At 37.7% G+C, this 27,060-nt stretch overlaps 1 protein-coding gene and 1 long non-coding RNA gene across 4 annotated transcripts; both read left to right on the top strand.

Moving 5' to 3' along the window:
- Positions 1-8,077: 8,077 nt before the first annotated feature.
- On the top strand, positions 8,078-9,466 carry LOC122000915. The gene is made up of 3 exons (XR_006117242.1): positions 8,078-8,233; positions 8,392-8,450; positions 9,424-9,466. It is a non-coding gene; the product is annotated as an uncharacterized LOC122000915 (long non-coding RNA).
- An 8,651-nt stretch (positions 9,467-18,117) lies between these two features.
- Positions 18,118-26,179, top strand: LOC122020242. 3 transcript variants are annotated; one of them, XM_042578101.1, is made up of 17 exons: positions 18,118-18,452; positions 18,971-19,271; positions 20,851-20,972; positions 21,061-21,149; positions 21,242-21,277; positions 21,645-21,738; positions 21,969-22,011; positions 22,105-22,205; positions 22,396-22,460; positions 22,614-23,110; positions 23,236-23,323; positions 23,397-23,540; positions 23,639-24,207; positions 24,305-24,443; positions 24,515-24,583; positions 24,919-25,032; positions 25,715-26,179. In XM_042578101.1, the coding sequence occupies exons 2-17, from the start codon at positions 19,051-19,053 to the stop codon at positions 25,826-25,828; spliced, it is 2,505 nt and encodes an 834-aa protein (XP_042434035.1). In that variant the 5' UTR covers positions 18,118-18,452; positions 18,971-19,050; the 3' UTR covers positions 25,829-26,179. The 3 variants fall into 3 exon arrangements, with proteins under 3 accessions (XP_042434035.1, XP_042434017.1, XP_042434026.1); XM_042578083.1 differs by having other exon boundaries at positions 18,938-19,271; XM_042578092.1 differs by having other exon boundaries at positions 18,989-19,271; positions 25,715-26,178.
- The last annotated feature ends 881 nt before the right edge of the window (positions 26,180-27,060 follow it).

Here is a 27,060-nt window from a genome sequence, read left to right as displayed (position 1 = left end):
CCTCAAAATTTTATAATTTTTAGAATTTTTGATTTTCAGAGGTTTCAATTTGAGAAGAAATCGTAAATCGAAATGTTGTGGACCCGATCAGATTGATCTGGGTCGAGTACTCTCACTGGATCGATCGAGATGCGTCGTCGATCCGTCCGTGACCGATCGTATGGCTGGTGCGCCACTCACTGATTTCTCGTATTGTCGAAATGCGTGAAATTTTTAGGTTTCTAAAGGTTTGAAACTCACCAAGACATTGTTGGTGCAATGGTCAGGGAGTTGTAGGGGGAGTTTACCTATTAGTCAAGGAGGAGTTGACTTTTAGGGGAGTTTTTATCGAAATTTTTGAGGATGAGTGATATGGGATTATCACTAAGTTGATTGTTGAATTTAGTATCAAGGGAAAATTAAGGGTTTCAATGAAAGGTATGGACCTTCATTAGGAAGAAACTCTTAACCTTGATTCACTCTTTTGATGTGTGTCAGAATGTCTAGAGAATGTTCAAGGAAGAACATTGGAGTTAGTGGGAGAGTTTGTTTATCACGACGATGAAGTTGTGAACAACAATAATTTACTCTTGGGGTTTGTTGATGTATGCATAGGGGAGAATGAAGGGTTTGTTAAGGCTTCATTATCTAAGAAGGAGGTTGCCTTCTTAGAAGGAGAATGTAAGGTTGTAACTTATGTTTCATTACCTAGTGGCATGAAGAAAGTTGAGACTATTGGATTAGCCTAACTTAAAAGTATTGTCAAACATCAAAAAGGGAGATTGTTGGTGCAATTTCCAGTGGGTCAAGGTTGACCTAGTTGACCAAGCGTAAACCTTGGTGGTTCGATGTTTGAGAATATAAGATATGCAGACATGGACAATACAGTGCGATTGTCCATGCGGAGAGATCTTGATCGTGGTCGATCGGGTTGAATGAAGAAGAGTCAAGTAGGTCAAGGTTGACCGGATACTTGATGGAAGTCCTAACGGGATGTTAGGCGAATGAAAATCCAGTGAGCTAGGTGAAAGGGAAAAGTCCTCCGTGAAAGTCTGGTGGAAGTCTGGAGGTGAAATTCCCGAGAGAACCAGTGGTGGAAGTCCCGTGAGTCGAAACAGTGAGTGATGAGCGGTTGAAGCAGTGGGACGTGAGTGGACACATTGATTGAAAACCCGTGAGTAGCGGTGAAAACCCAGTGAGGTGAAGCTAGGTGAAAGTCCGGTGAGTGGGCAAGAAAAATCCGGATGGATCAGGTGATCGGACATGGTATTGTGAAGGTCAAGTAGGTCAAGGGTGACCGAATACTGCACGAAGAAAATTCCAAGTGGGTCAAAAGGATTGGCTGGACACTTGGCAAGGGAGGAACCGGATGCTAAGCATGATGTACCAATAGGTCAAGGTTGACGGATGTTGGTTTGGAAGGTTTGAGACTTGGTTTGGGCAAAACCAAGCTCTAGATCGATCGGGATCGATCGGTGACTCATGGGTATCCGGATCAGCGCGATCGATCATGATAACCAAGCTGAGTAGTTATCTGATCCATCGGACCGATGGCTCGCAACGACGATAACGAGCTATCGAGGCAAAGTTGGGAGAAAAGCATGTTGATCGGTCCCGTGGACCGATCGGTCTTCTGGACCGATCAGGACTGATCGGTCCCCAAGACCGATCGATAGGTGTGGACCGCAACTGATCGGTCGAGAACTATCCGCGAGCCAACTTCTCTGGTTCCTTCGGCGGTGGATGGTATATAAGGCCGAGGGGAGGGCTTCTGATCGGTAACTCTCTCTCTTCTTCGCAAGCTTCGCCTTCACTGCTCTTGAGTGCTCTGAGCTCTGAGCTCCGAAGCGTGAGCTTCTTAAGAGTTTCATTGTGGAAGTTGGTGCTTCATCCGGGACTTCAGTCAAGCGAGTATTTGTACATTCATTGTGTATTTTGTTCTTGCTCTTCTTTGTATTTCCATATTGTCGTTGCAAGTTATTGTGGCGGTTTCTCCACCAAGGAGTACTTATTAGCGGTTCTCGGACTCATCCACCACGGATTGATAGCTCCATCCACGAACAACACGCCGAGGAGTAGGAGTATCACCTCCGAACCTCGTTACATCCATCGAGTTTGAGGTTTGTTTTCTTCCTTTTCATTTCCGCTGCGCTAACCCTAATCGTAGGAAGAAACGCGAAGGATTTGGGGCGGCTATTCACACCCCCCCTCTCTAGCCGAGATCATCGATCCTAACATGTTGGACATATGTTTTGTGGCGTTAGTGCTTTTAGTTTTGTTATCATAGTATTTTGGTTTACATGATACGTGGGGGGCATACCCTATTATTAAGAAGGTCAAGGACCGAACTCTTGACAAGCAAAGCCCTTGAGGGTCAGAAGGCTGGATGTAAGGCAAGAAAGTCCAGGGGAACATGCGTTCATCTGGCATGAGGTATTTATTAAAAGAAATATGTGTTAATCCACTTGCTATTAATAAGGAAACCAGCAATCGATTTACCAATCGATTGAGACACATAGCTGTGAAACAAAGTATTCTTGGATCGATCAGCCGATCGATTGGAGGAAAATCAATCGATCAGTCGATCAATTGACCAAGCTTCTGCGCGAAGCACAGAACGCTCCTGGATCGATCAACCTATCAATTGGAGCAAATCAATCGATCGGCCGATCCATTGATGTAGTTTCTGCGCGAAGCACAGAACGCTCCTGGATCGATCAGTTGATCGATTGGAGTAAACCAATTGATCGGCCGATCGATTGATGAAGCTATTGCGCAAAGCACTGAACGCTCCTAGATCGATTAGCCAATCGATTGGAGCAAACCAATTGATCGGCCGATCGATTGATGTAGTTTCTGTGCGAAGCACAGAACGCTCCTGATTGATCAGCCGATTGATTGGAGTAAACCAATCGATCAGCCGATTGATTGATGTAACTTCTGCACAAAGCACAAACTGATCCTGGATCGATCAGCCGATCAATTGGAGGTATCCAATTGATCGGCCGATCGATTCATGAAGATTGTGTTGTCATACCGTATCAAGTTTTAACCTAAAATCGATTAACCATTTTAATTGTTATTACTTTGTTTAATTTTATTTAAAATATTAATTTTAATAAAAATAAAAATAAGACTTTACCCAAAATTTCACGTTCCCGCTATATCTCCCTCCCCCTCTTCTTACTCCCGCTATTTCCTTCCGATTCTACCAAAGTGTGTTCGTTGCTACTGCTGTGTCCTGTGTCGTCAATCGCTTCGACAGATTCATCCCATCGCTGACGAGCCTCCGACCTCTGCCTCCTTCCAGTTACACAACTAGGAGAATCTTCGTCTCCTCCCAGGTACGTAGCTAGCATAACCTCCTCCTCCTACTTCAAGGTACACTATTTGACCTAGCTATCATCGTCGATTCCTTCCGTCACTGTTTTCAAGTTTTTATTTATTTTATTGCTTATTGATTTTGGAAGCCTTCTACAGAGGATTTGACCTATTTCTAATTCCTATCTGTTGTTAGGGTTTTTAGGTCTTGCTTCATGTGCCTTACAAGAGTCGGTGATTTCCTGATGCATATAAGTATACTTATTGTTACTTTTTTTTGTTCTGGATGACCTGTAACCAACTTTATTCCTCCCATTCTCAATCCTGCATTTAGATGGTTTTAGTATTGTGATCTTACTTTGATGAGATAACTGTGCATGCTTCAGATCTTGAAGATGCTTTGCAAATAAAGAGTTGGAATCTTGGAGAAGTTCCAGAAAAAGATCCCGGCTTGAATATGAAATTCCAAATGCACCATTGAGTTCTTTAGATTTGCGAAACAATTCAATGGGTGAATTCACTGGATAATATAGTTAGCCACAGTTATGATATCATGTTTAGGGCAAGAAATAAATGGAAGGATGTATATTATTTTATATCAATAGTCATGAATTTATATCTCTAATTTATAGTAAATAATATGTGACATGCTTTTAAAAGAACTCCATGTTGGTAGAATCAAGAGGGAGTGGTTAAAATTCTTATTTGAGTTGGTCGAGCATGATTTACCTTCTAGATTGCTTATCTTTTTTTAGCAAAAAGTGATGGATAAAATGTGATTATTATGCTTGAACACTCTATGACAGTTTTAAGGTTTCCAAGTGTCAAAAAGTTTGCAAGATAGCTTATTGTCTGTGGCATGGTCATGAATGGCAATCAAAATGCAGTTCTCAAATCTGTCATGTTATTGATCAATGCTTCCAAGTGTCTGTAGTTTACTGTATGTGATAGGCTTTTTGAACTATTACTACTAACGAATTTGTCATGTTATTGTATTCACAAATAAAATTATGAATGCAGTTCTTATTGTACACTTCAAAGTTCATTCATATTTCTATATTGTGTTATATAGGTAACTTTCAAAACTAGCAAACAAAAGAATGTGAAAGCTAATCCAAAATAGCCAAAGATGAACTAAGAGAGAAGAATCAAGTAACATAGGAGTTGATGATGAAAATGAATCACAATACGCAACATCTTATTCACCATTGGAGATACAAAATGAGGAGGTTAATGAGTAAGGTGAAAAATATTTTTGGATATGAACAGTAAATTATTTTTACAACACTAAGTGCAAATTACTTTTTTTTCAGTTGAAAATGAGGTAATGTCTTCATCCCAAAGTCAGCAAAGAAAACGTGGCAAGACTATCATGAGAGATATTCATGCATTACATCTCGATCATGTGCTCGTAGTTGAATTCAATGAAAGGGGATAACCTTACGGTAATATACAACCGACGCTTGTAAATTTTATTGGGACTATTGTACGGAATGAACTTGTGTTGCCCCTACACTTTTTAGATTGGAGAAAAATACTGACAAATCGCTTGAATGATGCATGGAAACTTGTTATCGTAAGTTTACAAGTGTTTAGCTTCAATTTTAAAATTAAAGCATGAACATATTTCATTTTATGTTTATAGGAACGTTTCTATATCCCCAATCACCATAGAAGAGTTATAATGCAAATGATGGGGGACACATGGAGACGGTGTAGGACTGAAGTGAAAGTTACATCTTATGATTCAAATACTCTACTAGAAGAACTTGTTGCAATACAACCCATTCCTCATGGATTGACACCTCAAACTTGGGAAGTTTTATGTAACTATTGGAAGTCTACTGAGGTATAACTAGTATGAATTATTTTTGACATAAGTTTATAAATGTTATAATTTCATTATAAATTTTTGTTCCAGAAAACTTCAAAAATAAATAGAGAAAATGCAAACAAAAAGAAAGGGACTCATGCACAGGGGCACACTAATATTTCATCATTGGAATATAAATTTGTAAGAATCAAAATTATTTCTTTTCTTCCTTATAATTAGTTTCTCACTGTTCATTTATTGTTTTACACTTTAATGCTCTTATGCTTGAAGTTCCAAGGTTTTATGAGATTCTAAATATTGATTACAAGCAATGTATTAGTTAGCTTTTGATGGAATGTGTAAATTAGCAATATAAGTTGTTGCACATATAGAATAATTTATTCGATTAATATTTGGTGTTAAATGTGAATTTCTTATCTTGTTAGTCTCAAGAGAATGGTAGAAAATCAAGTCATATTAAAATACAACAAGTGAGTCGGAGAAGTAGAAAGAAAGGAGGTGCAACTATTGACGATGAGGCAATACGAATTGAGGTAATAATATTTTACATTTTAAGTTAACTTATATATATATTTTTTATTATAGTAACAATTTATTTTCTTGTTAGAATTTACTTAAAAAGGCTATAGATCGTCTCCTCCAAGATAAACCTGAAGGAACCATTACAAGAATTTCTGGATTTTACCACACTTAATAGACAATAGTTTTTCAAGAAATTCTTGTCTTTTTTCCATTTAACACCAGTTTTATTGAAAACTGTTGTTGTTCACCATAATATTTTTTAAATAACAACAGTTTTTCAAAACACTGTTGTCTTTTAGTGTTGCTTATGTGATAATATACAACAGCTTTATTAAACTGTTATCTATTGAATGTTGTTGAATCCTAAAAACACAATGGTTTTTTTAACTTCATGAAAAAAAAACTCTCTCCCTAAACCCTTCTTCAAACGACACAAATCCCCTCTCTCGACTCCTTTCCTCTTCTCGCGCTGCTAGGCACGCGACCATCTTCCTCCTTTATTCCTTTATTTCTCCATCCAGCGGCTTCTCTTCCATTGACGCCGGCCGGATCAGCATTCCTCTTCTTCCTCCTCTGCGATTTGCTCCAATCCGCGACGTGCGGCGCAGCACAACATGATCTTCTGCCATCGCCGACAAGGAGGCCGCTGACGAGGAGGCAGGCGACAAGGTTGGGCGTCGACTGCTCGAGAGGTGGCTACTGAGGCTCAGTCACCAGCACGAAGCAGCCGTTGCCTCGCTTCGCTTGTAGGCGGTTCGCGAGCGGCTACTTGAACGGCGAGGTAACCCTTTCTTCCTCTCGTTGCGGCAATCCACAACAAGATCCTCGCGGTCGCTCATGGCCACCTTGCACTTACGCGACTTGTTCTCTGCTAACTAGAATGCTGCCCGCACCTTGCCTCCTCTGCCACTCCTTCGCGCCACCCGTGACCTAGCTTCCTCCGCCACTTCTCCCACCGCCCACACCTAGCCTCCTCTGCCACTCCTCCGCCCACTCATCATCATCATCCTCCAATTCTTCAACTGTTAGTGTATATCAAATCTACGGTAAGCTTTAAGATCTGCGTCTTTATTGAAGATTCCATCGGTTGCAAGTTAGGATCCAGCTGTGGCAGGGGTCTGTTGCCATAGTGACCATTTTAGGTTTGCAGAATCAGATCTTCCAATTACGAACAAACTCATTAAGGTTTGTTTTCTTATCCATATTTCTTATTCTTAGGGTCATATGAACATGACTTTCTCTGAATGACCTTAAAGTAGATTTGTTTCAATGACAATGATTCATCATTTTGTATTCTTACTTATATTTTGAATTTTGATACTTACTAATATATCTAGGTTCACCAACATATACACTTTCACTTATATTTACAAATTATAGTTGAATGATGTTTGAGGAATGACTTTTTAGTCGATAATGCATTGGTCTTAGAATGCATTGATATGGTATTTATCCAAGCCATATTGTCCAGTGTTTGCTTTGTTCTATCCAAATAAACTTTCAATTTCTTTAAAATACAGCTAGATTCATTTTTAGAATTCATTGGTTATTCTTTTGAGATTTTTTCTCCTCACTTTGATGGCTGATATATGACTTTTCTTCCATAAAGCCTTTCATTCCATTCATAAGGATGGCAAACATCATCCACAAGTGATGTGGAATGTGAATGAGAAGAATTTTATGCTCACTTGGCTTCATCTTGGTTTGTGCTACTCATTGTTATAGATTTAGTGAAATATAATGTATTTACAATTTTTGCCTCATTTAGACTATTTTTTTTTCATATATATATATATATAACAAGATAGGGAAGTGGCTAATATTTCTTCTTACTTAACCTACACTATTGTTATCCTTCAATCCCAGCCTAATCTGATTCTACATTAAATCCACAGATGAGATTGTTGGTGTGTGTTAAGATTCAAATACAATGTTATTTTGCTTCTCAGCTATTCAATTTCTAAACAGCGAAATGTTTCATAATTGGATTTTTGAAAGTCATGTATCAACACATGCATGGATGGAAGGTGTTATCATGTTCTTTAATCCGTCTATTACCTTGCTATCATGGTTATGTATATTTTCCTTTTATAGATTCGTTATGCATTTGAACTTTTGACAAATGCTTTATGGAAGAGAGATTATGACCTTTTTGGCATTGATGAACACTCTGAATCCTTTCTTGTTGGAGAATTTCAAGTTTTAGTTACTAGTATGGTATGTTTTTTTTACTCAATATAGAATGATTTGTTGTTGACAAGTATCCTGTCTTTGGCTTTAGCATGTCAGTAATAATTCATCCATTTTTCAAAGATCAAACTCCCAATTATTAATTCATCCTCACTTGGTATGTTCATTGTTCTACTGATGCAAAAATGTCAGCATGTGCATATGAGGTGTGTAAGTCTTTATGTAGAAGAATTGATTAGCAACTTTTATGATTGCAGTTAGGTATGATGAGTGATATGATATGTAGAAGAATTGATTAGCAACTTTTATGATTGCAATTAGGTATGTTGAGTGATATGACCAAAGTTCATTTCTATTGTCGGGAAATCAAAGCCTTCGCTCATACAAGTAAGTTTTTGCAATTCAAAATATTTTCCATTGATTAAAGGAGCACACATGATAAGTTTGGTTTCTTAATTACTTCTTTTAATACTACAATAAATTACACAAATGATGTATGCCAGGTATAGAAACATGATATCTTCTTTTTGGAACTCATGATTTAGGTTTATTCTGGAAGCCTTCGCTGTGCTCATGCAATTCATCAGTGCTTGGAAGAGGAGAGGTATGTACTTGGCTTTCAACAACATTCAGTATTAATTGATACTTTATCTACGTGTTGGTTCCTCTATTCATTGCCTGGAAAAATAATATATATATGGATTCATTTAGATTTTAGCAAATATTGGTGCAGTAAGAATCTTGTATTTTCTTTCAGGCATATTTTCTGCCTTATGTGTACCTTTTTTTGTGTCAACCTTTGATGTTTCTATGTGGTGCAGTAAAGTACCATGTCTATATATATTCCTAATGGCAAGTGATGTCAACAATCTAATACTAATTTTTGTTGATATTACAATAACTTAATGTCATGTATTGTAATCCACGATGTTGCTTACGAGTAAACATTGTTTTATTTACAAAGTTCATTGCAACAAGTGGTCGCCATAAGGTACTGACTACCAACAAATAGAATTGTGGGGACAACTACTTAAAATGTTATGCCAAGTAGATTTTTAATGTTTCTTTTAATTTAGAATATATCACAATGAAAAAAATAACAAACCTTGTTAGCCAGTTTTTATTATATACTTTGCAAATTCTAAAGCTCTATATTACTGGAGACTAGCTAGACTTGTTGTTGTTGAATTGGATTAAAATCATATGATTTTTACTTTCACAGGAAGTAAAAGGGTGTTTAGAAGATGCACAAGTAGAGAAGATTTGATCCAACAAAACAAGATACTTTGGCATATATATGTGTGATATATTGTTATGGGTACTATTTAGTTTTGTAAACTTCGATGTTTGGATGTTGATGTTTGGTACTTTAATGATGTTTGGATTGTAGGTTCTTGATCAATGATATTTTGTAGATAACTTGAACTGAAATTGATGTATGCAGTAATTTTAGTTTGTGCCTAGAAAGAAGTATTGTTATCATATTCAATTGTGTACAACGTCTTTGTCATCATCATCTTTATGCCATTTACTCCTGGGAAATGACTTAACTTGCAATCATATGCTATTTACCTCAGGGAAAAGATAATGACCATACCTAGAAAGGAGAAGAAAAGAAAAGCTAGGAGGGAGGAGAAAGCAGAAAAGGCTGCAGTTCTCGATATGGTGTTTAGAAGATGCATAGGGTGTTTAGAAGATGCATAGGTAGAGAAGATTTGATCCAACAAAACAAGATATTTTGGACTTCATATATATGTGTGATATATTGTTATGGGTACTATTTAGTTTTGTAAACTTTTGTGATGTTTGGTACTTTAATGATGTTTGGATGATGATGTTTGGTACTTTAATGAAATTTGCACTGGATGATGATGTTTAGATTGTAGGTTTTTGATCAATGATATTTTGTAGATATATTATTTAAATAAAATAATGGTTATAAAATGATGGAAAAGATTCAATTTTTTATTTATTGTCAAAATGTTGTATATTGTACCCAAAGACATTAGTTTAAATATGTGAAACTGTTGTCAATGGCGTTAAAAGACAACGATGAAAAATCATTGTCAAACTGATGTTAAATAACATTGATGGCTAAAAAGACAACGGTTTTTAACCGTTGTCATTGGCTAAAAAGACAACGGTTTTTAATCGTTGTCGTAGACAGTTCAAAACTGTTGTTGAAGAGCATATTGACTGGGATAAAATATTACGAAATAGAAAATATATGGAGTTGAAGGTATTTTACCCTCTAATTAATGAGGCAATATGCCCCTAATTAAGTCCAACAACACAACATTTAATACTGACTGGGCATTTATTTAGTTGGATACGCCTACTGTGCTGTAGTAATTAATAACAGCTAATTTACATGAGAAGACATTTCGGTAACAATTTACTTATAATTTCATTTCATTTTTGTAAAAGTTGTTACATATGGTTTGACTTTAATTATGTTCTTTATATAGTGAGGTTTTTGAATATGAGCATTCTTGTCAGGTATGATGTTTAGGAGCTGGTGCGCTGCCTAGCCAAGTGTTCCCAGAGCAATGTAAACGCAGCTCAATGTGTTGGCAAGATTATCACTCTAATTCAGATTTGACAGATAAATTTAAGGAAATGAGAGAGAAAATTAAATATATGGAGTTGCGAGAAGCACAATGACAAACGGGAATAGAGCAGATGAAAAAACAAATGCTAGAAAATGATCAATTCTAAAATTTTGCACGAGTAATGTTAAGTATGATGTTGAGAAATGTTGGGGGCTCTCGTGGACCCGAATTATTACCTACACAAGTAATAACATTTCTCACTAAAAAAATAATTGTTTAAAATTATTTGTATAGTTAAGTACATTAATAGCAAATTTATTTATTTTTGTAGATGATAGCTATGTTTGCAAATATTATGCAACAACAAGTTTCATCAACTGCGGAAGAAGATAGGTGTAGATCCTCCCCATCACCAGAATCAAATAATAACTAGAGAGGTTAGTTTTTTAATTACAGATGTTCTTATTAGAGTATTTCTGACTTTCTATTTTTTTAAATTGATGTTTAAAATAAGTTAATTCATAATCCTAGGCATATCAATTTTTTTATATTATTCTTACATGTTTAAAATAAGTTAATCCATGATCCGTTTGATTATTTATAAACCATTAAATAAGTTGTTTATAAATTTAAAATGGAGTTAGTTCAAGCTATGTAGAACTGGTTGATGTAGTGGAATTGTTGTGGTCCCATTTGGTGGTGTATAACTAGTTGATGTTGGTGTATAACTAGTTGATGTTGATTATTAGGTGCCATGAATAGGTGTGGAAAAGAGGTGGAGTTTGTTTTGCTCGGCTTTGAGATTTTGGTGTTGGTGTTTACTTATTACTATGGTGTTGAAGGGGGTTTTTATATTCTTGACACGTTGCTGGATTTTATTCTTGGAGAGTGGTGGTGTAAAGAATGGGAAAATAGTTGTGTTGGTTGAACTCGGAGCATGCTATTTTCTTTCATGGAGTTCATTTCATTTTGTTCTGTGGAAGTTGTGGGCTGGGGTTGGAGGTGGGGAGGAGCACCTTTTTAATTCAACTTTTTTAATTTGGTATAAACTTTGGTTAAATATTTTTTTTATTATATATTGAAATATGTTGATAGAATATAATTTGGTGGTTCTATTAAAGGTTGCTATTGAAGGTTGGAGCAAATGCCTTTTGTCGTTTGGAGCACATGCCTTTTGTCATTTGAAGCATATGTCTTTTGATGTTTTTTTGATGGAGAAAACTTGTATTGAAGGTTGTATATATTTTGGAGATTGAAAAAAGTATTATGTTAGTGTTATAGTGTGAAGTTAAATATTATATGTTATGAATATTTTGAAATGAAATATAAATTTTATGTGTTGATTTGGTAATCCAATTTATATTTATATGTTATGAAAATAAATTAGGTTTGTGAAATAAAATATGAATATTGTCAATTGATTTAATTTGAGCATTTGGTTTGGAATTCTACAAGTACAATAGAAAGTAGGATTTTTTTGTAAAATTGGTAATTAAATAATAGAAGCGGTTTTAACCATTCCTATAATTAGACCTCTAGAACTGATTATAACTGATTCTGAAGGCCAGTTTTCTGGATTAGAAAAATCTATAGAGGTGGTCATGACCACCTCTAAAGGGTATTCATTTGCATCGATTATTACCTGTTTCTATAGGTATCCATCAGGATCGGTAATTAATCGCTTCTATAAGTATCCATCAGAATCGACTCTTAGTCATGAACCACCGATCAACTTTACCGCTTCTGTTGGCTTTAGCGTTGCCAACATCCGCAACGATTTTTAACCGGTGCAATATATATAGCAACGGGTGAAAATCATTGCTATAGGCGTCTTATAACCGCTTCTAAAAGTTTGTTTTTTTGTAGTGAAGTAACAATTCCGTCGATAATTATCGAAGGAATTAATGATTTCGTTGGTAAATGACCGACGAAATTAACAATAAATTCTGTTATCCTTCATTACTCTATAACGATGGGATAGTTGTTCTGTTGTTAAATTTTACCGACAGAATATAATATTCCGTCGATGAATACCGAAGGAATATCATTTCCGTCGGTAAATTACACTGCGACGCAATTATTTTCGATATCTCAAATTTCGTCGAAAATCTCAATTACTGATGAAATAGCGATAAAAAATTCAGTCGTTATTCGTTATTATTTTTGTAAGGATTGGTTGCTATCCCTTCATACATATTAGAGCTCGGCGTACATATCCTTGCAAACAGTTAAAACTTATTAGTTACCTTTAATGGACTACTTAGCTATTAAAGCATGCTAAAGGACTACTTAGCTATTAAAGCATGTGAGTATGCCTGCAAATATGTATTATATACAAATTTTAGAACCATGAGGAAGCATAAAAAGATATATAAACATATTGAATATTTGTATTCGTAGTTGTGCTACATTACACACATGTTTTGCTTTTGTTAGTTAAGAACTGTAGTTAATATTTCTTTGGTGCTTTCTTAAGATACAGGAGCTTTTCATCACCCACCATTTGCAGTTGCACATACAGTTTTTCAAAGAATAGGCGGTTGTACCTGTAAACCTTTTGCAGTTTGTCTGAAATATAAAAAGTACTATTAGTTGGTGATCCTGTCCGGAAGCTGATCACGGGGATGCCTGGTTGATCTGGTACCTACTGGAAGAGTCCCCCGAGCGGATGACGAGGGGTGATGACCGGAATGATGAGGCGAGGGTTCTGCACACACTCAGACAAGCCACCCTCACGTTAGAGACCAAGAACTAGGGAAAAAGTTCCCGGGTCAGGTCCTCCGACGCTCAAGTCAGGTACTTTTTCCCCAGAAACACAGTGAAAGGACGAAAAGTAAAGGACGAGTGCAAAAAGATGAGTGAGCGTACCTGCGTAGAGACAAAGTCTCCCTTTTTATACGGCAGTGGATACTTCTGGAGTCTGACGAGTATCAGGGAATGTCGGGTGTCAGGATTTGTCTGACGGTGAATGACACATGACATCTTCCTATAGGTTTAAGGAGGAATCGGTGGGCAATAAGCCCTAGACCGTTAGCATATTCCCTGACAGGCAGTGATTATTCTCTGATGGGTTGTTACAATTCCCTGGCTTGATTGCCATATAGTGTATGCTTGCCCCGGTCTGTTAACCTTCGACTGGGTCCTTGTACCGACAAATCTTGACCTGTAGGCACAGACCTGCATTTCCCGACGCAATTCCCTGGCTTGTGTTTGTTGTCCCGTAAATCCCGATCTATACATCCCACCCTTTATTTACTATTCGATCTATCCCGGTAGATCCAAACCTACGCCTACCGGCCGGCCAACCGAGGCCTTCGCTTGTCATTCTTCAAGTCTCGTCCCATATACAAAGCCCTGTACGTCTCTGGTCCGCTTATCCTACTCTGCGAGTCTTGTCTTGTAAATCCCGACCTGTAAGCCTCAGTCCTCATATCCTGACTTGTACGTCTTTGGTCCGCTTATCCTGTTCTGCGCGTCTTATCCTGTAAATCCTGACCTGTAAGCCTCAGTCCTCATATCCTAACCTGTACGTCTTTGGTCCGCTTATCCTGTTCTGCGAGTCTTATCCTGTAAATCTCGACCTGCAAGCCTTGGTCCTCATATCCTGACCTGTACGTTTTTGGTCCGCTTATCCTATTCTACGAGTCTTATCCTGTAAATCCCGACCTGCAAGCCTCGGTCCTCATATCCTGACATGTACGTCTTTGGTCCGCTTATCTTGTTCTACGAGTTCTATCATGTAAATCTTGACCTGTAAGCCTTACCTTCCGAATTCCTATCCGACGTGTAGGCCTAACCCTAGAGTATCACTTAGGCCCGAACGGGGCCCTCCTACAATTTGAACCTCTGACCACCATGTAAGCCAGACTTTTGACCGCCCCGTAGGCTGGACTTTCTGACCATTACGTAGGCTTGACTTCTGACCGCTACGTGGGCTTGACTTCTGATCACCACGTGGGTTTGACTTCCGACCGCTCCATGGACTTGACTTCCGACCACGTTAGCTATCCGACCCCACCATCATGCGCCATATCAGTTGGCTTTGTAAAGGATTAAGATTGTAGAATTTTTTTAGGGAATCATAGCATAGCAGTAATAGAAAGAAACATAAAACGAAATTACATAGCACTTAGTAAATTAAGATACAAGGCAAATATTGCACTGTGCGATGTTATAAAAAGTGGTCTAGGCAGTTGATATATGTGGCCATAGGTGTGCTTAAGACAAGGGATTACATATATGCAATGTGAGATCCCTTTTGATAGGTTGGGTGCATAAGTAGACCAAGGGGCGTCTGTGATAGATGCCTATGCTGTTAAAAGGAAAAAAATGGAATGGTTTAGCTCATTTCATTTGATGATCTATAAATTAAGGTGGATTTTGTGATGAATTTTATGAAATGTTAAAGTTTTGATGTGGTAACATGTAACTTGCCTGTACTAATTCATATATCTATTGTGCAAGTGATAAACACTCTAGATGCTAATCATATGCACACAACTAATAAAAATGGCATATTCTACATTGGTATATTATGTGTTGCATGCTGTACTACTGTTATTGTTTGTATTAGATTTGATGATGAATGATTAGGCACTTAGAAAATTTTCTAGATTACAATTTGAAGTCCTGTAGGAAGACCCATCGTCCTTGTTCAATCTTTACATCTGCGGCATGTCCCACTAATGTTTGACTATGTGGCCAATAACACACAAGTTTTGAATTATGTTAAGAGCAACTTCAAAGGAAGATGCCTACCCTGCTTGTCACGCCCCGGAAGAGTCTTTGTCCGATAAACGAATAACATTTCTCCTATAACTGTGACAATATGAAGCATATATACATTGCCACATAACTACTCACAAGCAAATAACAACCTACGCGACTGGATATAAACACAACCACGTAGTTTATAAGCAGCCCACACGACTGAAAGTAAACACAATCACGCAGTTGATAAACAGTCCACACGGCTGGAACATAACACAACGGAAGTCACAAAATAACGAACATGAAACTAACAAAACAACTAACTGCGAACCAGCCCGGCTTGACATGATAACATCAAACCAAATGCAAGAAAACATAAAATTGAATTTCATACAAAGATACATGCACATAAATAAGTCCAAAACCAATAAAGCGAACGGAAGAAATTGCTCGATGTGACATGGGACTGACGGACAGGATCTCCAGACGACTCCATAAATCCTTTACCTGCTACCTGGCGAAATAAACCAGTTCACAGGGTGGTGAGTGCTGGGACTCAGCGGGTAATAAACAGATAGTGCATGAACATAATAAAGAACTAGATATACAAAGGTATACAGTCTCATACAAAAAATAGCAGATACTATAGTGATATCATATAAATATCCATACCTGAAATCATATCCTAGGCTAATAATAGAACGTCAGGAGTAGTAAGGATCTACTACAGTACTACTCATAACTGAGTAGTTGTCTAGCTACAAAGCGAAGGGGGTCCCTGCTGCTTACAACTCTAGCTACCACTATCCATGAGTGGCCGAGTGTAGCACGACAGGACAAGCGACATCTCCTCTAGCTATCACTACCCATGAGTGGTCGAATGTGCGGCATGACCCGACGACTCACTCACCCATAAGGGTGACGTGGTCGCCTGCATGCATGCAATGATATGATGTGTAAGATGTAACAGTTATAACATATATAAACAAAAATCAGGTATGCTACATGAAGCCGACATGCTCAATAAGATACATGAATAAATAGCAATCACAGCGTGGTTTGGATTCTCACGCAAGAGAGAGGATAGCCCTAACCCACTTGCGTCATTTTCCCCTTCCGACGTCATTGTCCAACCAGCAATTGAGCCGTGATAGAGTGGCAATGGCAACGATCATGCGGAGGCACTGGCGATATGTGGAACGACAGAGACGACTCAGTGAGGGAGCGACGATGAAGACGTGGGAGTCGGCGACTATCACCATGACCGACGACAGGCGATGTGAAGAAGCCGATGGTGGTGTTGCTCAAAAACTAGGGCACGATTCGATGTCGCCATGTGGATCAGCTTCTGGTCGGGGCTAACGTCCAAGAAGGAGGGACTAGTAGAGGGGATTGGCGAAGCTCGACACTGGGAGATTGGCGTCGCGAGAGGGGAGACGACATCGATGGCGCTCGAGTGGAAACCAAAGTATACGCGAGGAAGAGAATCGGTAGTGGAAATAAGTTGAGAAGAGAGGACGACACTGGCTCGCGACAATCGACATCTCATCGTTGGTGGTCGATGGTGACGAAGAGGAGAAGAAGAGAATCAGGAGCAGAGGAGAAGGATTGGGGATCAGGTAGAGAAAATGAGGAGAAGGTTAATTTAGGGCTTTTATTTATATTTTAGGTTAATTAATCCAATCTTAATTTAATTAAATCAATCAATTCCGATTTTAATTGGAATATCTAAATAAGTTTTCTTCCCGTCCAACTGATTCATCCCCTCAAACATGTTATACTGATTCCGTTTAATTCTCGAATTTTTTTTGAAAAATTCATTAAGATTACTATGATTTACCATATCTTACAATGCTACTGAAGTGCTGGACGGTGCTAAGGGAGTCAAGATAGTGGATTTTCATGATCGGGATCATTTGTTAATGGTGGTGAGTAGGGAGGTGGTGACGTAGTAGTCTTCATCGTCATTGATTTGATGTCAAGATATGTTGTGGAGGAAAGAGAGGCATGGCGAGAAGAGAGGCAGCTGGTTCATTTGCCGAAAAAGCAATGGTTGAACTGAAGAAGCAGTATGCTACATTTGATGCCAAAGTTCTCAGAAAGTTCCCAAGAGGTCCATTGAAGCACAAACAGCACTAGATTAGGTTCTCCTGAGTCCTGGCCAATCGATGAATGTGGCTATCTTGGTATTTTCTTAGCTATTTATTTTTGGATACATCATAAATCTTGTGACGTCTTCTTTAGAAACCAGGAAGTGTTGGCATTTTCTGAGTTGCGTGAATCTGCTTGCATTATTAGCGCCAGGCAAACTTTTATCAGCAGGCAAAAGTTGAATTGTTTGTCCAAGTGTCCGTCAATCTATTCCTATGTTAATATAGAAGAAGTAAATTATGGATGACTACTAATTATTAATATAAATGATTAAAACATAAGAGAAAATACATTCAGACGTATCGAGTTTTTATCTACCCTAGATAACTTGCCAAGTAAACTTTTATCGTAACTGCGTTATGTTGGAATGACAGACAAAATTATCTATATTAAGATATTATATAATTGTAAGAAATTACAGTAGAGCTTTAAAGTTGTTATGTTATTCGTTACTAACACAACTTGATTGATTATAATGGTTGGGAGTAGAAGCTCTGCCGTATGTGTCTTCAGCTGCTGGATTCCAATTCCAATAGCCGTCGCCTGCGCACCCAGATGCGGTAGAAAACTCAGAATATACAAGTGCCTGCGGACAATCAAGGGAGAGGGAGATCGATTGGTTCTAGTAGTTGCCAATTCAGTAGGTAGCGCTAACCGGTTAAGTCGAGTGCCCTCATATTTTACATTCGGATGATGAGATTGAATCGGGGGTTAGTAGGATTCACCATCCAAATGCACTAACCTTGATCTCGAGTTTCGGTAACGGAAAACGTAGTTACACGTGGGCGGCATGCATGTAGCCTGGGAACTTTCAGCAACATTGAGATGCCCTCGCGCCCATGCCTGGACGTCGGCACGCCAATGTTGATGAGCACGGGTGATGGGTGATGGGTGATGGGCGTGGGTCTGCAGGTTGCAGCAGACCAATGATTACGCATTGGTTCTTTGAGAATCCACAGCGGCAGGAAGGCGAACTCTTCAGTCGCAGCTGCTCAATCCGGTTGTGTTTTGACCGCCGGTCATTCGTCATCGGACACCCGTTTCTTTTGGTGGGTAGAAATAGGTCCTAAAATTTGGGACCTTTTCCTGCGGCGTTGTTTTAAGGTTTTGGATCCGTAAGAACCGCCGGCTATATAAACTGGTTAATATTAACCAACGGATGATAGCAGTTCAACCATGTCGAAACGATAAGGGTAAGAATCGAAAGCGCAATTTTGAAGTAGATCCCTTTCTGACAATGGCATTCCGATCTTGATTCCTTTCTCTTTTTTGTATTTCGGATGATGTTTGCAGTCATTTTTTTTCCTGTTTACTGAGAATCGAATGAGAAAAAAAAAACGTTCTTTTCGAGTTTTCTTTGGAACGAACATTAGTTTGATTTACGATTTTGATTGAGGCGGGCCATCGTGTGTGGGCAACTCGTGATTGGAAGCATATTGTTTTCTGATAATTAAAATTGCTCTGCGCTGTCTCTCGAAAAAAAAAGGAGATGATTTTCAAACATAAACGTCGAATTGCGGATGTCTTTTTAATTTAAGTTGTTTCATCCAGTTGCACCCTCTTGAGAAACGAAGATTTTTTTAGCAATATCTTATCGGTTTTAACTCGACTATGTTCATTAAGTTTCCAAACTTCTCTGTTCTGTTCTTGACCTCTTAATTTTAAGTCAATGTTTCAGTTTCTGCCTCGAACGGAAGCAGTTTGATTGCAGGTATCTTCTGTGGTCCAGGGAGAAGTGGCTGAATTGAAAGAAATAACCCAGACGTGCCCCAAGGGTTTCGTGGTGGAAGAATGGAGCAGAAGCATATCGTGATATCAGCGTTGAGTGTGGGGCTTGGGATCGGTGTTGGCTTAGGCTTGACGTCTGGTCAGACGGTGAGCAGGTGGGCAGCAACACAAGGGAGTTCTTCTTCTGGCTTGAGTGTGGAGAATGTTGAGCAGGAATTGAAGAGGTTGATTGTGGACGGGAAGGATAGCAATGCTACCTTTAATCAGTTCCCCTATTATCTTAGGTAAAAAGGTGCTCCTATAAATGCCTTTCACGGATGTTTCTCAAGAAATGGTACATCTATATATTCTGACTTGTTTCATTTGCCAAATTATTTAAATAGTTCTAGTATCACCAATTTGTGGAGGTTACATATCAAGCAAGCTGATACTCTATGATGATTGTATTTCTCTCTTAGCATATTTGATTTTCTAATAATAAGAGACTTTGCAATGTTAATTGATTTCAACGTTTGTAAACTCTAATTGATTCCAAATAGACAAGCCATTACATGCTGCCAAATTGATATGTGAAAATTTTACCCAAAATTTAAATTTTAATCATCCTGACCAGAATCTAGCTATTTATATGGGTTTTCCACATGCTATAGTTTCTGATCATTATCGTTTTGCAAGACAGTAGACTTAAGCCAAACAATAGAGCAACTTGAGATGGCTGCTATTTAGAAAGTGATGTATATTTGGTATAAATTAATGCTCTGGCTGCGTGTGTTATCTGAGATATTTTACAATTTTGTTCTGAATAAGATTAAATTTTTATTATTTTCTGAAGCTGCTAAGATTGCTGTGTGCTCTTTTTATTTGAATCATATAACTCGTATTCATAGGTAGATAAGTGCTTCTTTAGTCCTTTGCCCTAATATTCTCTTGAGCCAAACAATTGTAGCTGGCATCAATAGAATAGATGAAGTTTTTTCCTTTCGATTATATATCACAAACATGGTTCATAAGTAGCTACGTTTCGTCCCCACGGGTTGACGTAGTTGGTACCTAAATGAGTATTTGCTCCAATAGATCTTGGGGTCAATTTCCAACGAGTGCAAAATACTTTGTTGGGTGTCTGACCTTCCCGTACAAAGGGCTGCTGCACTGGGATAAAATACCCCTCGTGATTTACCTACATATCTTGTTGTGAGGCCGGCGATATTGAGTCACATGGGGTGAGCGATATTATCTTTTGCTCCAATAAGTAGCTACGTTTCAATACTGATTGTCTGGACAGTCAACATTCTCTTACTGCATTGAACATGTATGGTTTTTATCCTTTACCTCTTCTGTTTTTATATGGTTCATGTAGACTAGACCTGACAGATGTTGGAAAATGATATAGTCCTTTATCTACAATTTTTAAAAGATAGATGGACAGTTTCCCCATCGATTTTTCCTTTATTTAGAATTTCAGTGTGGATGAATTTTGCTAATTGTGCCTAGTCCACTTTGTGGAAATGCATCTGACGTTTACATTGCTGTTTGGTATGCCAAGGAAAGGTTTGTTTCCAATGTGAATCATTCTGTTAATTGTGCTAGTCCAATTTATGGAACTGCAATGGATGTTTACATTGTTGTTTGGTATGCCAAGGAAAAGTTTAAGCAAACTGGGTTTTGAAAATGAACTTCAGGATTTTCAACGTTGATGTTCTCTATCATTTATCTATATAAGATGCCTATTCTTGTATTTATTGCATGAGCAGGTTTAAGCTTAGTTTTAAGATGCTCTCAATTCAGTATCTAAAAGTCAGTATCTATTATCTTATCTTATTAATGTTTCTTATTGTGTTGGCTAATTCTTTTTGTCAATGATAGTGAGCTGACTCGAGTGAGACTGACTAGTGCGGCCTATTTTCATTTGAAGCAAGCAGATTTTTCTAAGCACACTAGAAATCTTTCTCCTGCAAGTCGTTCTATTTTGCTATCTGGCCCGGCAGGTATGTTGATTGGAGCTATGGTTCAATGATACATGCATCTTTTATTCTAATAATAACTAATGTTTTTTTTTTTGGGTTCTATCTGAAGAATCATATCACCAGATGCTAGCTAAAGCATTGGCCCACTGTTTCGACTCTAAGTTGCTGCTGTTAGATGTTATCGAGTTCACACATAGGGTATGCCTTCTAAGTAATATCAATATCTAAATCATCATATTGAGTTTACATTTTATGATCACTTCAACTAATAGATGGTTTATTTTTTTCAGATACAAAGCAAATATGGATGTGCCACTAAACCTCCTGTAAGATCATAGAAATTTGTTGGAATTCCATTAGTCCCAAGTCCATTCAAATCTAACTTAGAAGTAGACATTAACATGCTTCATATATGTTCATTGTAAATTATAGTATGATACAGGATAAAGTGATATCATATTTGCATTTCTGGGCCATGTTTTTTTTTGGTCATTTGGTTCTTTTGTTACTACTAATATTGGAGAGAATTTATGGTTGATTGACCCAGGTAGTTCCCTTGAATTTATATTTGTTAATCAATGTACAATTACACGTAGGTTGCTATCATTATATGATTTTTACATTTTGATGTGTCCACAAAATATTTAGTTTAGTTCAACACTTTGAAAATTTCCCTTTTTATTCTTTTTATAGAAATTACAAAGATCAATATCTGAGACAGCACTTGAGCGAATGTCTAATTTACTTGGATCGCTTCCAATCATTTCTCAGAAAGAGGAACTAAAAGGTATTACTGGAGACTTTTTCTTAAATATTTTTTTATTTTGCAATCAAAAGTTGAGAGTTTCCTGCTATTGACTGATAACCATTTTAGGTCTTTAGTGTTGTGTGATATGTCATTTATGCTTAGAATATTGGGATTCAACTGTCTTACAAATAGGGTATCTATATGTTTGTAGAACTGCAAAATGTTGTTGCTAATTTTGATGGCTAACAACAACCAGTTGGTTATTGCAGGAACAATGCGCAGGCAAAGCAGTGGCGTTGAACTAAATTCAAGGTGTTTTACAAACAGAAAGTCATCCTTATTTCATATGCGATAATATACAACCTTATTTTTTTTTTCTTTATTCATGTTTTTTTATTTTTACAGTGGATCAGCATGCCCAACCAATATGCCAAAATTCCGAAGAAATTCCTCTGTTTCAACTGAGATGAACTGTCTAGGATCACATGACTCTCTTGCTATTCCGGGTAGGCACACAAAAAAAAAAGAAGATCTTTGGTGAATCTACATAAGTCATTGCCTTGATAGAATTGTGTGGCTCCATGTGAAATTTATAGACTACTTGGTGTAGCTGTTAACTTGGTGCTTGTTGTTGCCTGTCTAGATTTTTGTGAAAATATATTATTCTGGTTCTTCATAGTTTTTGGTTCAATGCAGCTACTCTCAAGCAAACTACAAGCTGGCCTTTTGATGAGAAACTACTTGTACAATCTCTTTATAAGGTACTTGTTTTCTATGTGGTATCTGCTTATTGCACTAGGGTATGCTAATTGTTATTGTCGGGACAAGATGCTACTAGTATGATTGCCAAGTAATTCCTCTTTGATATCTTATATCCTACCGTTTGATTATTTGCTGAAGCTGTTGACTTCCAGGTTCTGCATTCACTGTCCAAGAGCAGTCCAATTATTCTCTACATAAGGGATGTTGACAAACTTTTATTTACATCAAAGAGAATGTATTCGCTGTTTGAAAATTTTCTGAAAAGGATATCAGGGACAGTGTTGATACTTGGTTCAAGGAAGGCAGATGATGGCAGTGACAACAGTGTAGTGGATGAAGAGGTCACTCTTTTATTCCCATACAACATTGAAATTAAGCAACCTGAAGATGAGACACATCTTGTTAGCTGGAAATCTCAATTGGAAGAAGACATGAAAATGATTAAATTTCAAGATAATCGAAATCACATAATTGAAGTTCTTGCAGCAAATGATATTGATTGTGATGATCTGGGTTCCATCTGCCATGCGGACACAATGGTTCTTGGTAAATATGTTGAGGAAATTGTGATGTCAGCAGTTTCATACCACTTGATGAATACCAAGGATCCCGAATACAGAAGTGGAAAACTTGTCATTTCTTCTATGAGGTCAGATATGTATTGTCATTTCTTTTATGCTTTAGGGGGATATCTCGATTTTATCTTGTTTTCCTTATCCTCCCTTTTTGGTTTATTGATCAGTCCTTTTTTCTTTTCTTTTGTTTATTGATCAGCCTATCCCATGCATTAAGCATATTTCAAGAAACAAAATTAGACAATCAGGAAAAGTTAAAGCTTGAGGGGAATGCTAATACAATGAAGGTTTTGTACTCATGATTTACATCATACATGATATGGACCTCGGCACATGCTTTAACTGTCTCCTAATGTTTAGGAATCTGCAAAAGGCAACCCAACGACTGTTAGAGTTTTCGAGGCAAAAACAGAACCTTCACCTCCTGAAAGTAAAACTGAGTCGGAAAAGTCTCCTGTGGTGAAAAAGGATGAAGTGGTTTCATCTCTACCTCCGAAAGCACCTGTATGCTAATTCCTTTCCACTTAACTTGCAAAGAGCTAATGGAGTTTTTCATTGAGATTGTATCCTTCATTGTTTTTCCACTTTCTCTTAACATTCAGGAAGTTGCTCCGGACAATGAATTTGAAAAACGTATCAGACCAGAGGTTATTCCAGCAAATGAAATTGGAGTGACGTTTGATGATATAGGTGCCTTGGATGATACCAAAAATTCACTTCAAGAGCTTGTTATGCTTCCCCTTCGTAGGCCAGACCTTTTTAAAGGTGGTCTCCTTAAGCCATGCAGAGGGATTTTATTGTTTGGGCCTCCTGGAACAGGCAAGACAATGCTGGCTAAGGCCATAGCAAATGAAGCAGGTGCAAGTTTCATAAATGTTTCCATGTCGACCATTACATCCAAATGGTTTGGGGAAGATGAGAAGAACGTTAGAGCTTTGTTTACTCTTGCTGCCAAGGTCTCACCAACTATCATTTTTGTTGATGAGGTTGATAGCATGCTTGGGCAGCGAAATAGGGCTGGTGAACATGAAGCAATGCGGAAAATAAAAAATGAATTCATGACACATTGGGATGGATTAATGACAAAGCCTGGGGAGAGAATCCTTGTTCTTGCAGCTACAAATAGACCTTTTGATCTTGATGAAGCAATTATCAGAAGATTTGAGCGCAGGTTTGTCATCTTTTTCCTTTCCCTTAAGCTTGCAAAAGAAACTAGTGTGTGACAAAGTTATATTTTAACCAAAATTTCCATTATCTTTGATCAACAGAATAATGGTTGGCCTACCATCCCTGGAAAACAGGGAGCTTATTCTGAGGAAACTCTTGTCGAAGGAGAAGACCAGCAAAGATCTTGACTACAAGGAGCTTGCAACCATGACAGAGGGTTATAGCGGCAGTGATCTCAAGGTTTGTCTGTTCACTGACGAATCAATAATGAATAATCTATTCTATTCTACTATGATAACTTTTGAAAGCAGACCCTCTGCACAACATCTGCATATCGTCCTGTTAGAGAACTTATCCAAGCAGAAAGACTCAAGGAGCTGGTATTATTCTTTCTATTTTTCTGCACAGTACAGAGAAGAATTTTTTTATTAATTGTCTATTACTATTTTTCCCTTTTTATGGGAAACAAAGCCTATTCACTTACGTATGTAAATGACGGCCGAGAGAGCTCAAGATTAGCTAGGATATCAGGACTTTTAGCAGTTTGTAATTTAAATATGATCTGATGTAGATATTGTAGAAAAAAAGCTTCTAATGAAGATAAAGAGTATAATAAACTGAAGAAACCCAGTTTGTTATCATACTCGTCAACGAAAGTGTTTGTCTGCGTATTTTTGTCCCCTGAGAATTTCCAATGGCATACCTTTCTTTTCAGGAAAAAAAGCAAAAGGGCATAGATAATCAAGAAGAGGCATGCAAGGAAAATAAGGACGAAGCCCTGATCCTAAGACCATTAAATATGAAAGACATGAGGCAGGCAAAGGACCAAGTGAGTTTAATTACCTTATCGTGTAGCAGTTTACTTCTTTGCAGCTTGTTTGGAACCATAAAATTTTACAAAATAGAAACATCAAACATTCTATTTGCTAAGTTGAATCATATTCCTATGTTTGGAAAATAGAAGAAAACTGAGTGTTGGAATTGTATTATTCTATATATTTGGGATAAAAAAATTCAAACAAGTTTTGTTAGATTTGTGCTGGAAGTCTCAGGAAATCTTTAAAAAGTTCTATTATGCTATGCTAAGTGTATTTATTTCATATGATTCCAAACATTTGTTACAGAGATCCAACCTGAATTGGTTAATATGACATAATTTTACAGTTCCGACTTTGTCTCATAAAGCGTAATGAAGAATATGTTTCCCAGTGATTGGTTGGATGATTTAAGATTTCATTCTTAACTTCGTGCAATCTAAACTAGATAAGATTGACACCCATGAAGATTGCACTGATATTGACAATGATATTACCCATCCAGGCACTTTTCACTTGTTCCAAGTTTCTCTTTTTACTTAATGATATTGTAGGCAATGGGTTATGCAGGAACAAAGTGCCACTCACCATGGTTGTCGTTGAAGTTAATATTTTCTTGAATATATGATTGTTTTCCTCCTGATTATGAGTTGATTTTCCCATCATATTTAATCCTATAAATCGATTGCTATACAGGTAGCTGCCAGTTTTGCTCCAGAGGGATCCATTATGAGCGAGTTGAAGCAATGGAACGAGTTATATGGTGATGGAGGTTCAAGAAAGAAGCAGCAATTAACTTACTTCCTGTAACCTGGTCATATCTCAATGAAACATAGAGATAGCTTAAAAAAAATTGAAGTAAAATTTGTTGGATGTCAGGAGGGGGAATTCGTGGATTTTCATCAAGTTAGAACCTCCAGTATCCTAATTTAGTGACTAGTATGTTTAAGATGCTTCCTTTAGTTAGCTAAGCAGTCATTGGATCATATACTAATGTTCAACGATCTCAACTACAACTATAGTTCTTCCCTTTCTTTTAAGTTTGTGTGCTGTTGAGGAGGTCGGTAGGTTGATCAATTTAATAAGTATTGTGTCCTGCGTGCATCTTGTTCTCGGGATGTTGTTACAAACTTGTGCACAATATTTTCTGTGGTTTATCGTTCTACGAGTCTCGAGTTGTGAAGGTGATGTAAGATGACTGTTAGGTGCAATGAAAACTAGGAAACGCAATTCTGGTTAACGGATGCTTGGGACATGCAGAAAGGAACAATAAACTCGCCCCTTTCAGAAACCAAAAACAGCTTTAGATCTGCAAATGACTGGCTTCACTCCGCGGACAGTAACATGCAACGATGATTGCTTGCGTCAGGTCATTGCTCTTAAATTTTTTAGTCAAAAGTCACGCCATGGAACTTTCGACCTTTTGAATATTGTGGGCTTCGTGTCTATGCTTCTCTAATGGAGCGCTTCCATGGAATTCTGCATTTAGTTATCCCACAGTTCTCTATAAATCCTCACGCATTCAACAAGGAGCATGTGGTTGTATCATTGTTCTCTTAAGAGCCGAGGAGCTTTGTGCATTGTGTTGTTAACTGTATAGAGCTTTCAAGAAACACGTCGCCATAAAAAACAGATATCAAAGCCTCTGTCTTAAATGATCACTTTGGAAATGGTTGCACACTTACTACCTTGGCAGATGGGTTTTGAAATCTTGGAGAGTGGGAAGCGAATGACTGGTATTGGTACCCGTACTGGTGCTGACTGCTCATCTGGTACAATATCTTCAATGGACCTTCTTCTACGCTTGTAAAGTACAAATGAAGCTCCTGTAGTCCTTTCTATGTACCCTTGTTACAATATTAATTGTCTGAAAATTAAGAAGACGGTTAATTAAGAATGTGACTTTATGATTGACCGGAAGAAGATTTCATATTATCCTATAAAATTAGGAGCATTAATCTCAAGTCAGGGAAGGGATCTTGATATTGGCTCTCCGACGCTCAAATTAGTAATCCATGTATGAGCTAGGCGAAGAACAGTAA

Source organism: Zingiber officinale, chromosome 1A (assembly GCF_018446385.1).
Source record: "Zingiber officinale cultivar Zhangliang chromosome 1A, Zo_v1.1, whole genome shotgun sequence".
In the NCBI taxonomy this organism is placed as follows: domain Eukaryota; kingdom Viridiplantae; phylum Streptophyta; class Magnoliopsida; order Zingiberales; family Zingiberaceae; genus Zingiber; species Zingiber officinale.
Note: the sequence above shows the minus strand (reverse complement) of the source record. Positions and strands in the feature narration are given on the sequence as shown.

Bases quoted from the DNA above. Each gene is read 5' to 3' on its own strand.
- LOC122020242 (XM_042578101.1), top strand. From the start codon at position 19,051: ATGGAGCAGAAGCATATCGTGATATCAGCGTTGAGTGTGGGGCTTGGG. The intron at 22,206-22,395 runs GTAGGCACACAA...GGTTCAATGCAG, and splicing joins TGACTCTCTTGCTATTCCGG to CTACTCTCAAGCAAACTACA. The intron at 24,584-24,918 runs GTATTATTCTTT...CTTTCTTTTCAG, and splicing joins CAGAAAGACTCAAGGAGCTG to GAAAAAAAGCAAAAGGGCAT.